We start from the raw sequence: 12,270 nt of genomic DNA on the forward strand, positions 1-12,270 counted from the left end.
TCTGCTGGGAATAAATCTCTGTGTACCCTCTCCTCTCACTTCCCAACGCTCACAAACTTCCCAGGGTGGAAGCATGATGCTGACCCACAGACAACCTGGCCATGACGTCTCTGGTCACCCCTGGGATCGCTGACCCACCCGAGAGCCTTACTATGGAGTCTCTGATCACCCCTAGAACCAGTGAGCCTTGGGGTGCATGATCAGACCTCATAGTTCCTGGCTTTCATAGTTCAGTTCTAGAGGTGGGCAGGCTGGGGCCTGCAAAAAGGAGGCAGCAGGAAGAGAGGACATGAGAAGGCCAGGGGCTTGACCACAGTTTCCCCTGACCTAGAAGCTCCTCCCCTAGTGGAATCCAGCACAGGGTAGCTGGGCACAAGAGAGAGCAAACACCTTCTGCAGAGGCTGGGACCTGAGCGGTACAGGAGGAGCCCTCCCGGACAGACCGATGGTCACAGCTGAGGCTCCCAAGCCTTTCACAGTCCCTTCAGTTCTCTCTCCACCTGTCACCCGGGCTCCCCCAGCAGCTGCAGGAAAAGGGACTCATGGCCAGGAGGTGTCCACTCTCCCTTCTGCTGCTGTTATTGCTGATGTTCCAAGGTGAGGAGGAGACAAGGGAACTATTATGTGTGTGGTGGGGGGTACTGCTGGTGTGCAGCAAATGCTATGCACGCCCTTGACCTTGTTCTCCAGGTCACACTCAGAGATGCCAGTAGTTCAAATAGTGGCAGGGAAGACATTCTCTGTGACTCCTGGTGCCCACCCATGAGCAGAAATGACATTCTCTCAGCTCCCAGTGCCCACCCATGATCAGGGTAGACGTTCTCTGAACTCTTGGTACCCACCCATGAGCAAGGCAGACATTCTATGTGACTCCCGGTACCCACCCATGAGCAAGGCCTTTAGAAGGAAAAGTTGGTGACAGAAGAGATCAGCTTTTATAGACATCAGGTTAATCAGCAGCTCCAGCCCCTAATGATCCCTGTGCTGGCTTCTTTGTTGTAACCAATACAGTGTGTGAAGGAGGACTCCATGCGCTGCTGGTCACCATACACCATGGTTCTGGCAGCTCTACCAAACTGACCTCCAAATACAGCGTGGTGGTTTCTCTGGGTGGGCCCCTTTCATACCCTCCGGGGAAGGCTCTTTGCTTCCATTTGGCTGCTTTCAAGTCTCAGCCCCCTGGGAAGGCTGCTGGGAACCCGACTCACAGAGTTGCACACACTCAGCCACCTCAGCAGTCCATGACTTACAAGCCTGCAGCCAGTGGCTGCTCATAGATGCTCAGACAGACAGACAGACAGACAGACAGCTGACCATGCTGAGCAGTCTGAGTCACGCGGAGCCTGGTCCTCTTTAGTACATCTCACAGAGAGCAGATCCTGCATTATGTGTGCTCACAAGAATCTCTCGCCTAGGACATCCTGTGGTAGCGTGGGCTTATTGGTATGAGGGTGGGGTCTGTCTGCTTCTCCTGGTCCAGAAGATGGTCAATGAGCTAGAACCCCCAAAGTCAGGAGGGTCTTCTGATCAGAAAAAAATCAAGGGGAAGGTAATATTTTATTACATTAACTTGTGTGCATGTGCACACATTTAGAAACATGTCACGGCACATGTGTGGAGGTCAGGGGACAACTTGTAAGGGTCAGCTCTCCACTGCCACCATGCAGAATGAGGGACTGAATTCAGGTCATCAAGAACACTGCAGCATGTACCAGCTAACACATCCTGTTGGCCTTGGAGAAAGGGTAGATTTTGTTTTGTTTTGTTTTGAGACAGGGTCTCACTCACAGTGAGGCCCTGGTTGTCCTGGAACTCCCTTTGTAGACCATGTTGGTCTTGACCTCACAGAGATCTGCCTGCCTCTGCCTCTCAAGAGTGGCTTTAAAGTGTGTGCCACCACACCTAGAGTAAAATAATTCCTTGTAGTGTAAGAATTGTTGGAAATTCACATTTCAATGCCTACTGGCTAAGTTTAGTGGATCACAACTGTGCCTACTCATCCTCACATTGTGACTCTTTTCATACACACACACAGACATACACGGGTGCAGACACACACACACACACACAGAGAGAGAGAGAGAGAGACAGACAGACAGACGTGCACACACACACACACACATAGACAGAAGTGCACACACACACAGAGGCACACACAGATGCAGACACACGCCCACAAACACAGACACACAGACACACGCACACACAGAGACACACGCAGATACACAGACAGATGCACACATACACACACACACAGATCCACACACACACATCCATAGGGGGAGAAATTGAGAGACCAGGTATAGTAACACAGGCCTGTAATCCCAGCACTCAGCAAGTTTCGGAAGCAGAGGGATAAGAGTTCAAAGCCAGCCTGGGCTGCATGAAACCCTGTCTCAAAATAGGAAATACATGCACAAATGCTTAACAGATTTCTATTTTAGTATCTTAGTCTAATATGTCAGTTTACCTAAGATAAGAAATATTAGTGGGTCTGGAGACATGGATCAGCAATTAATATCACTGGCTGTTCTTCCAGAGGACCCAGGTTCAATTTCCAGCACCCACATGGCAGCTCACAGCTGTCTGTAACTCCAGTACCAGGAGATCTTCACACCAATACACATAAAATAAATTTAAATAAAGTATTTTTAAAAAGGAATGATTAGTGACCCATAACTCCCAGGAGATAATGTACAAAGAAAGTGTATACATTTTTTTAAAGTAATAGTGAAGAGAATTGCCACCAAGCCTGGCAAACTGACCCAAGATCTATGTGGTAGGAGGAGAGAACTGACTCCACAGGTTGTCCTTTGACCTCCACAAATACTGGGGGGGGGGCTCCAACACACACACACACACACACACACATACACACACAATTAAAAATTAATAAATGCAATATAAAGCCATTTAAAATTTTTAAAGAAAATAGGTTTCTTATAGCTATGCTGATAGAAATAGGAGCTTTTAAACAATTTCAAAAGCTTAATATTTTTATAAACAAAGTATTTGGTATATCTTTGCTATACCCAGATCTCAGAGTCCCCCCAAAACCACCACAGAGTCCAAAGTCATTTGCAAAAGAAAAGAGCCTTTATTCAAACTGAAGTCTGGACCCTTCATGTGCCCGACACAATAGTACCACTGGAGAGCTCCAGGCCCAGGCAGAGTAGGGTCTATTACAGTAGAGGACAGGGGTGAGAGGAGATCCCTGATTGACTAACATGTGTCAGGGGTGTCCTAGAGAAAGAGAGTAGGTATGTGCTGGGCTAAGGCATCTGATGTGTAGCGGCATTTCACTTGTGTTTTATAAATAAAACTTGCCTAAGGATCAGAGAGTAAAAAGCCCCACTGATCAGTCTTACAGACCAGGCAGTGGCAACACACACCTTTAATCCTAGTAGCCACACTAGTTGCCATAGAAACTGGGCAGTGCGTGCCTTTAATCCCAGTGGTGCACACCTTTAATCCCAGCCCTAGAGAGGATTATAAAATGGGAGGAAACAGCTCTCGGGCACAGTCTCATTCTGAGATTCCTGGAGACAGGCTTGCCATTTCAAACTGAGGTCGAGGAAAGAGTAAATGACTGGCTGCCTTGCTTTTTGGGTCTTCAGGTTGAACCCCAATATCTGGCTCTGTGTTTTTATTAATCTTGCTTCACTGGTGATCCTGTCTACAGACATTGGAACGTTAGGCATTTCCTTTGGAATGTTAGGTATTTTCCCCTTGAAGGCCGATGGTCCCGTTCCTGGGTGGTGCCTGGATGGTCTCAGCTTGTGGTCTTTGCTGGAATGAAATTCAGGCCTACTCTATGACTGGCTGCATGTCAGCCTGTCATGGCAGCTGTACAGCCAAGCTGCCCTGGGTGCCACAATCTTCAAAATGTACCTTTGATTACCTGTAGTAACTTTTAAAACTTTTGTCTTTTAGCCAGATATGGAGCTGTGGGTCTATAATCCCAGTGCTCAGGAATGGAAGACCTCGGGATTTTGAATTCTATACCTGAGTAGGCTACATAGTGAAGCACGGCTAGTCTGAGCTATATGAGATCATATTTCACAAAAACAGTGTCTAGAAATACACCCCAGTAGTGGGTATCTGCCTAGCATGCACAAGGTCACTATCTAAAAAAGAAATTGTGGGCTTTTGAACTATGCTGCCCTCTCCCATGTTCTAGGGTCTTTCTCTTTCTTAATAAAATGTCTGCTTCTCTCCCATTAAGAAATGGAAACTAGGGGCTGGAGAGACGGCTCAGCTGTTGAGAGCACTGGATGCCCCTGCGGAGGATCTGGTCTGTTCTCAGAAACCACACAGCAGCTTGCAACCATCTGTAACCCCAGTTCCAGAGCATCCACTCCCGTTTCTGACCCCTGGGGGCACTGCAGACGTGTGGTGCACCTGTGTACCCTGTACCCTTACACATAAGACAGAAATAAGAACATCTTTTAAGAAGAAAGCTTAGAAAGCTTTAGCTAAATTTAAATTATTTTTCATAGGAAAATTAGACTCTGGGTCCAAGGATTTACGTTTATCATCGTTTGATAGAAGCAAATTTCAAAATGTCCTACGGCACTCTGAATGATTACGAGAGTAAGTTCTGCACAGATGCAGTGCCCAGACAAGCAATTTGCTCGGTTGAGAGTCATCGGTCACCAAGTTCCTCTGTCTGCTCTGAGCTTCTCACATTCATACCTTAGATTTGATTCACATGGACAGCATGTCACGTCCTTCTGTGGTGATCTGAAAGAAAATGGTCCCCAAAGGGAGTGGCACTACTAGGTGTGACTTTGTTGGAGTAGGAATGGCCTTGTTGGAGGAAGTGCATCACAGTGGGGTGGAGGGTGAGGTTTCCTATGCTCAGGATTCCACCCAGTGTGACTGTCAGTTGACTTCCTGAAGCCTCCTGGTAAGGATACAGCCAGCACCACATCTGCCTGCATGCTGTCATGCTCCCCATCATGATGATAATGGACTGAACCTCTAAAGTTGTAAGCGAGACACCTCAATTAAATGTTTTCTTTATAAGAGTTGTGGTCATGGTGTCTACTCACACCCACAGTAAACCCTAACTCAGACACCTTTCTTGCTTCAAAACATGAATAGAGCTATTCTGAGACCCTGTCAGAAAAAAATATAAAAACAAAACAAAAACCAAACTAACAACAACAGCCAAACCCCACTATGGCAAAGCTGCACCACAGGCAGGGATGGTGCATCTCACATCTCCAAGACACGGCTCCCTGTTTGCAGTCCCATTAGTTGTTGAGCAGAACAGACCTTTGCACTTGGACTTGGGTTTGTAAGAGACAGTGTTGACAACTCATTTCTCTGTGAACACATAAGAGAGTGGATTCAGCGTTCATGTTTTCTTACCTATGTGCAGGGGTGTGTGGGGGTGTTCACATGGCACGTGGATACACATATATGTCCATGTTTGTGGAAGCCAGATAGCAGAATTCCCCAAAAGCCATCCACATTGTGTTTGTTTGTTTGTTTTGTTGCTTGAGATGAGGTCTCCCTCTGGGACCTGAGGCTCCCTGCTTAAGCTAAGCTGCCTGGCCCCTATTGTGAGCGTCAGAGAGCCTCCTGCCTCTGCTTCCCCAGGCCAGGGATTACAAGTGCCTGCCACCACACCTACTGGATATGGTTGGTCCCTCAGGTGATAGCCACCATCCCCCCCCAACATCTCTCAGTGGCCTGGAACTTGCCAAGTAGGCTAATCTGACTGACCAATGAGTCCCAGGGGTCCATCTACCTCTGCCTCTCCAACACTGGGATTGTAAGCACCAGACAAGAATCTTAACTTTTTTTTTTTACATGGTGTGGTGGTTTGAATAAAAATGGCCCCCATAGACTCATAGGCGTTATTTGAAGGGATTAGGACATGTGGCCTTGTTGGAGTAGATGTGGTATTTTTGGAGGAAATGTCTCACTGGGGATGGGCTTTGAGGTTTCAAATGCTCAACCCAGGCCCAGTGTCTCTCTCTTCCTGCTGTTTGCTAACCAAGATATAGGTCACAAGCAGGAGTCAGAGAGAGAGCTAACTGGAATGATGTGGACTACCTCAGAGCCACCCCAGTGACACAGCTCCTCCAACAAAGCCACACCTCCTAATCCTTCCCAAACAGCTCCATCAATGGGGGACTAAACATTCAAATATGTGAACCTATGGAGGCCAGTCTCATTCAAACCACCACACTGCCTTAGTGTTCCACCAGGGGCTGACTTCCCCACAGTCCAGGAGAATGAGGATAGGGGCAGATGTGAGAGGTGAACTTCTAACAGCCTGGGGTATAAAGGAATTCTGGGTAGGAGACAAGAAGTCTGAACTTCGGTTAATGTTCCTGGCCCAGAGCCACATCAAGTGACCCACAAGGATATTCTGTGTGATGTCATGAACACTACAACTTCAGCTTTCCCAAGTTCCAGCCCTGTTTTCCCCTCTGAGTCCATGGGTCCTGCACTCAGTCTGGCTCCTTTCCTGCTGTGGGAGCAGACAGCTATCCCACCCACTAACCCAGGTCCCTTCTCTTCCCTTACAGCATCTGCATCCTCACAGGCAGCCTGGGTTCCACACAACCTCATCTTCCCACAGATACAGAGCTTTGAGCCCCAGAACGGAGGAGCCAGTGCAGCCCCCATAACTCTGGCTACTGCTGCCGTCTCTACGGGGTGAGTTCCAAGCAGGACCTAATCCACACACACCTGTGATGGGGCTGCAGACAAGGCCGCCACTCAGCCATGTCTTGTATTCCTCTTGTGTCTCCAGGCTGAAGAACTCCACCCGGGACTCTGATCCTGCTGCCCTCAACACCTTGGTCTCTATGTTCTGTGGACTCCTGCTCATCAAGATCCTGATGCTGGTATATTTGCTCCCCAGGTGGGACTTGGACTGGGAGCAAATGGAGCAGAGAACATGTTCTGTCATGGTGGCTCAGAACAGGAATCTACCAGAGAGCAGAGGTGAGAAAAAATGTTGATAGCCTTTTAAGTCTGAGGCCATGCACCTTGCATCCTCCTGCAGACCTCTTGCCTGCCTTAGTCTTTGAAATCAGACTAGCAGGCAGGCATTTCCTCCACGCTTCTGTCCCCTGCTCCCACCCTTCACCACAACCAGAAAACCCCTCCATCACCCACCTCTACAGAAACTCTCAAGCCCAGGGACTACCTACAGCTATCTCCCAAGTTCTGAGTGAGAGAGTAGTAGTCACAGGAGGAAATGAGTCACCAGCTTGGGGACAGAGGACATGTAGAGAAATGTACACAGGGTTGGGTAAAAGGCATGGGGTCAACTCCGGAAAGTGGAGAGAGTCATGGCAAGCCAGGAGCAGCATTGCTGAGGGCACAGCTGTGGGGAGAAAGGGCACACCTGTGGGGAGAAAGAGTATACCTGTGGGGAGAAAAAGTACACCTGTGGGGAGAAAGGGTACACCTGTGGGGAGAAAGAGTATACCTGTGGGGAGAAAGAGTACACCTGTGGGAAGAAAGGGTACACCTGTGGGGAGAAAGGGTACACCTGTGGGGAGAAAGGGTACACCTGTGGGGAGAAAGAGTATACCTGTGGGGAGAAAGAGTATACCTGTGGGGAGAAAGAGTACACCTGTGGGGAGAAAGGGTACACCTGTGGGGAGAAAGAGTACACCTGTGGGGAGAAAGGGTACACCTGTGGGGAGAAAGGGTACACCTGTGGGGAGAAAGAGTACACCTGTGGGGAGAAAGGGAACACCTGTGGGGAGAAAGAGTACACCTGTGTGGAGAAAGGGCACACATGTGAGGAGAAAGGGAACACCTGTAGGGAGAAAGGGTACACATGTGAGGAGAAAGGGAACACCTGTGAGGAGAAAGGAAACACCTGCGTTCACCAAGAATGGTATGACTGACCATTTATTTTTTCTTCATCTCAGGGCCTTGAGAAAGCCATGTGGGCTGCACAGGAGTTTCCTGGAGGCATCTAACTCAGTCCAGGTCACAAGTCCCAAGATTGGTGGCCTGTCTTCAGGGCTCCCAGAACCTCCTCCCTGACCTCTAAGCAGCATAATTCTTCAATAAAAGGCCAGAACTTGGTCCAGAGTCCAGGGCTATACTGCTCAACACAGACCTGAGCCTCCCTAATATTATGTTATCAAGCACAGCCTGTGCCCCCTGTGTCAAGTTCAGTCAACCATCCTCAATAATCAAAAATAAAAGAAAGAAAGGAAACTTAATAGTGAAAAGCAGAAAGAAATAGATTTATTTCTTGTGACCACATTGGGAAGAGGGACAAAGAGATCCCTAACTCCCCCAGGTTCGTCTTTGAGGTCCTCAAGTAAGATTAAAGCTTAAGTAGAGGCTAAAGATATGCACAGCTAAGCAGCCCTGGCCATGTGTGTTCCTGCCCCCCTTCCCTCCCACCCCTCTCATCCTTGTCACCAAACTACATGGCCGCAGGCTCTAGACCCTTCTGTTGCCCTCCCTTCTGTGTCTTGGCACAGTCGCCCAGCTCCCAGGGTCCTTCCCAGCTCTCCACTCCCATGAGGCTGTTACATCTTTTTCTCTCCGATACATAGCCCTTCCCTAGACCTTCCAGATAGAGCCTCTGGTTTCGCCATCTTTTCTCTCCTTATTCCCTTTCAGTTTTCATTCATCTCAGGGGGCTGTTTTTGTTTGTGGGCACATGAGTGTAGGTGGCTGCAGAGACCAGAAGAGGGCATCGGATCCCCTAAAGCGGGCATTGTGATCAGTTGTGAGCTGCCGTATGGGTACCGAGGACCAAATGTCAGTCCTCTGCAAGAGCAGCAAGTGCTCTTAACCGCTGAGCCATCTCTCTGAACCCTTTGTGTTTAGGAGATGGGGTCTCATGTAGCCCAGGCTGGCTTCCACCCTGCTATGTAACTGAGGCTTATCTTGATCATCCTGCCCTGCTGGGACTACAGCTGTGATCCATGCCAAGCTTTCAATGGTGCCTTATGAATCAAGTCTTCAGACCCCACCCCAGCTTTCCCAGACGCGTGTTCACAATGTCTGTGGCTCACCTTCCATTCCTCAGAATGTTCCATTTTACAGAATGTCTGTTTGGTTTGGGCGTGCCATCTTTTCTTTGGCAATATTAAAATGTTAACTCCTTTTGTTTTGTTTCTGAGGCAGGGCTTCCTGTTGCTCAGACTGGACCTGAGCACCTGACAAAGGCAATATTGACCTTGAACTGATCTTCCTGCCTCCACTTCTGGAGCTGCAGTGACAGCTTGTGCTATGAACCTGGGTCTAAGTGTTTGCTCTTAAACTGATTTTTAAGCTTTGCTTAAAGTATATTCTTTTTCCTCTGCCTGCTTGCTTGTCTTTTGTTTTCTCCTCCCATCTGTCTCTTTCTTCAGAGCTTTCTGGAAACTCCTGCAGAATTTCAACAGGTCACAAAGGGAAGGCAAACCATGTGTGCTGTGGGCTCTAGGCTGCCCAGGCAGGAGATGGCTCCATTCTCTCTCCTTGACAGCTCAGAGAAGGCTCTGTGAAGGGAGGGTCTGTCAGATTCAGGATTCTAGAGACTAGAAGTGGCTCTCATACCCAGGATCTGTCCTTGCTGCCTCAGTAGTGTGTGGGACACTGAGGGAGCTGCCTCTGGGGGGATTCTCTGAAAGACTCACCTCAAATTTTCCAAAGAGAGGCAAGTGGGAGAAAGAGACAGGGTGCAGGCCCCCTGACCTGCTGTTAGCCCCAGGAACTAAACTCCAGAAGACCAGCTGAATCATGAAACAGGCTTGTTCTATGCCATCCAACCCCATGTCAGTGCTACCTTTGGAGGCACTGGGGGCCTTCTCTCTCTCTCTCTCTCTCTCTCTCTCTCTCTCTCTCTCTCTCTCTTTCTCTCTCTCTCTCTCAGCCTTCAGGGGTTCCAATGCCAAAATCACCTGCTTCCTAGTCCTCCTGTCCTCCCCAGCTCCTTCCGGTCTGTGGAGTCACCCGATTGTTAGCCAACTTCCACCCATGAGCTGAGCACCCCTCAGCCTTTAGGAGCACCCCTCAGCCTTTAGGAGTGAGGTCTTTACCTCATCCCCGTGCTCCCTGCTTCACTCTCCCGTGCTGTGGGACAGTGATCTTGTACCCTGTAGAGATTTATCAGCTGTATTGCTTTAATAAAACCCTGATTGGCCAGTAGTCAGGCAGGAAGTATAGGTGGGGCAACGAGAACAGGAAACTTCTGAAAAGAGAAAAGAGTCAGTCTACAGTCTTCACCCAGACACAGAGGAAACAAGATAAAAATGTCTCGCTGATAAAAGGTACCAAGCCATGCGGCTGGCATATAGAAAAGTTATGGGTTAATGTAGGATATAGAGTTAATAAAAAGCTTGAGCTAATAGGCCAACCAGTTTATGATTAATGTGTTTCTTTGTGTGTTTCTTTGGGACTGAACAGTTATGGGACCGGGCGGGACAGAAACCTCTGTCAACAATCCCCCAAGCCCTGGGCCTCTGCATCTTTTCAGTAGGAGTGCGGAAGGGCATCACAGTTACCTCAGAACATCCCCCACCGGGAGCCCTCACCAAAGGCCAAAGAAGAGGATCCCAGACCAGCACTCAATCCTGAGAAGCACTGATATAGGAAGTCCGTCTGTATATGTGTTGCTTTTATTGGTTAATGAATAAAGGAGCTGGCTTGGCCTATGAAATGGCAGAGTAGAACAAGGTGGGGAGAACGAAACTGAATGTTGGGAGAAAGAAGGCAGAGTCAGGAGAAACCAACACCATGGACAGACACACCGGAATCTTGCCAGTGAGGCACAGCCACGTGGTGATACACAGATGAATAGGAATGGGTAAATTCAAAATGTAAGAATTAGCTAGAAATATGCATAAGCTAATAAGTCAAGCAGTAATTTAATTGATACAGTTTTCTGAGTAATTATTTCGGGGTTCTGGGCAGCCGGGAATGAACAAGCAGCCTCCCACTCCAAGGCATCTCTGTCTTCCTTCTGCCCAAAGGTCAGGGATGGGACTGAGGTCCCCATAGCAGCCTGTTGACACTTTTTCCACATTCTCTCTGCTCACCAACACAGTTACCAGAGTCACATCTTAGGCAGACACTGAATTCCTGAGGCTAGTCCCATTTCTATTAATTGTAGTTTACAGTTATCATGGCTATAATGAAACACCATGGCCAAAAACAACCCGGAAGAAAAGGGATGATTTGGCTTATGCTTCCGCAATGTAGTCCATCATCAAAGGGGGTCAGGGCAGGAGATCCACAGGGATTCTGAAAGCAGGAGCTGATGCGGAGGATGTGGAGGGTGCTGCTTACTGGCTTGCTTCCCATGGCTGGTTCAGCCTTCTTTATTATAGAACCCAGAACCACAGCTATCTCTGATTAAGAAATACCCTACAGGTTTAAACACAGGGGGCTCCTCAGTTGAGGCTCCCTCCTCTCTGATAGGTTATATCTTGGCATGATTACACCTTTTGTGTTCTCTGCTGAGACACAGACGACCTCTTTAGACACAGACGACCTCTGGGAGAGGAACTGAGGAACTGGTGTCTACGGCTGTTCCTGGAGGCTGTTATAGCAGACGTTCAGAGAAAGCCCCTTTGAAGTCCCCAGCTTTTAGCCAGCGTTGGGAGTAGCTTATCCTCACCCTCATTCACATCAACAACCCAAGTCATCTGAGGCTGGACAGTGATAGGTGACCGTATCCAACTGGTACAGGCACACAGTGGCTCAGAGGCTGGGGAAGGCCTGTTCCCTGCATGCGGCCCTTGTGCATCCACAAGGCGTGAATGTGAGCTCAGGCCAGGAGCGAGTCTTGAGAAATGTACATGCACACATACATACGTAGACAGATAGATAAATATAGACGGCATCGACTTGGGCACGCTTGTTTTCTATGTAGCAAGTAGTTCTTTCTTTAGAGACGCCTAATGAATTATTTAAGGACAAAATGTCAGAATATCTGCAATTTATTTTAAAATACCTCTGCATTAAAAAAAATGGAAGGAGTTAAAAATACAGAAGTGAGAAGAGCACCTGGTCTCTGAGCTCAGGTGACAAAGTCCCCGCATCCTGCTCTTCTACGCTAATTAGACAGGTGACCTGCATCAGGGGATATTACAGAAAAGTGCCCTCAGAGTCTGCAACAGATTAGAAGGTACTACCTCCCCAGCTGTCCCCACAGCAGGACACCCTCCCTCCTCTCTCCTTTCTCCCTCCTTTCCTCCCTCCCCACTCCTCTCTCTCTCTCTCTCTCTCTCTCTCTCTCTCTCTCTAGATAGAGAGATTCCGTCTATAAGTTCTGTGACTCTAGAA

The 12,270-nt window shown here is 48.5% G+C and overlaps 1 protein-coding gene across 1 annotated transcript; it reads left to right on the forward strand.

Moving 5' to 3' along the window:
• The first annotated feature begins 364 nt into the window (after positions 1-364).
• Positions 365-10,347, forward strand: LOC125407578 (natural cytotoxicity triggering receptor 2-like). The gene is made up of 4 exons (XM_085679241.2): positions 365-597; positions 6,546-6,675; positions 6,773-6,966; positions 7,908-10,347. The coding sequence occupies exons 1-4, from the start codon at positions 543-545 to the stop codon at positions 7,913-7,915; spliced, it is 387 nt and encodes a 128-aa protein (XP_085535367.2). The 5' UTR covers positions 365-542; the 3' UTR covers positions 7,916-10,347.
• Positions 10,348-12,270: the final 1,923 nt, after the last annotated feature.

This window comes from Myodes glareolus, chromosome 18 (genome assembly GCF_982192425.1).
Source record: "Myodes glareolus chromosome 18, mMyoGla1.1, whole genome shotgun sequence".
Taxonomy (NCBI): Eukaryota; Metazoa; Chordata; class Mammalia; order Rodentia; family Cricetidae; genus Myodes; species Myodes glareolus.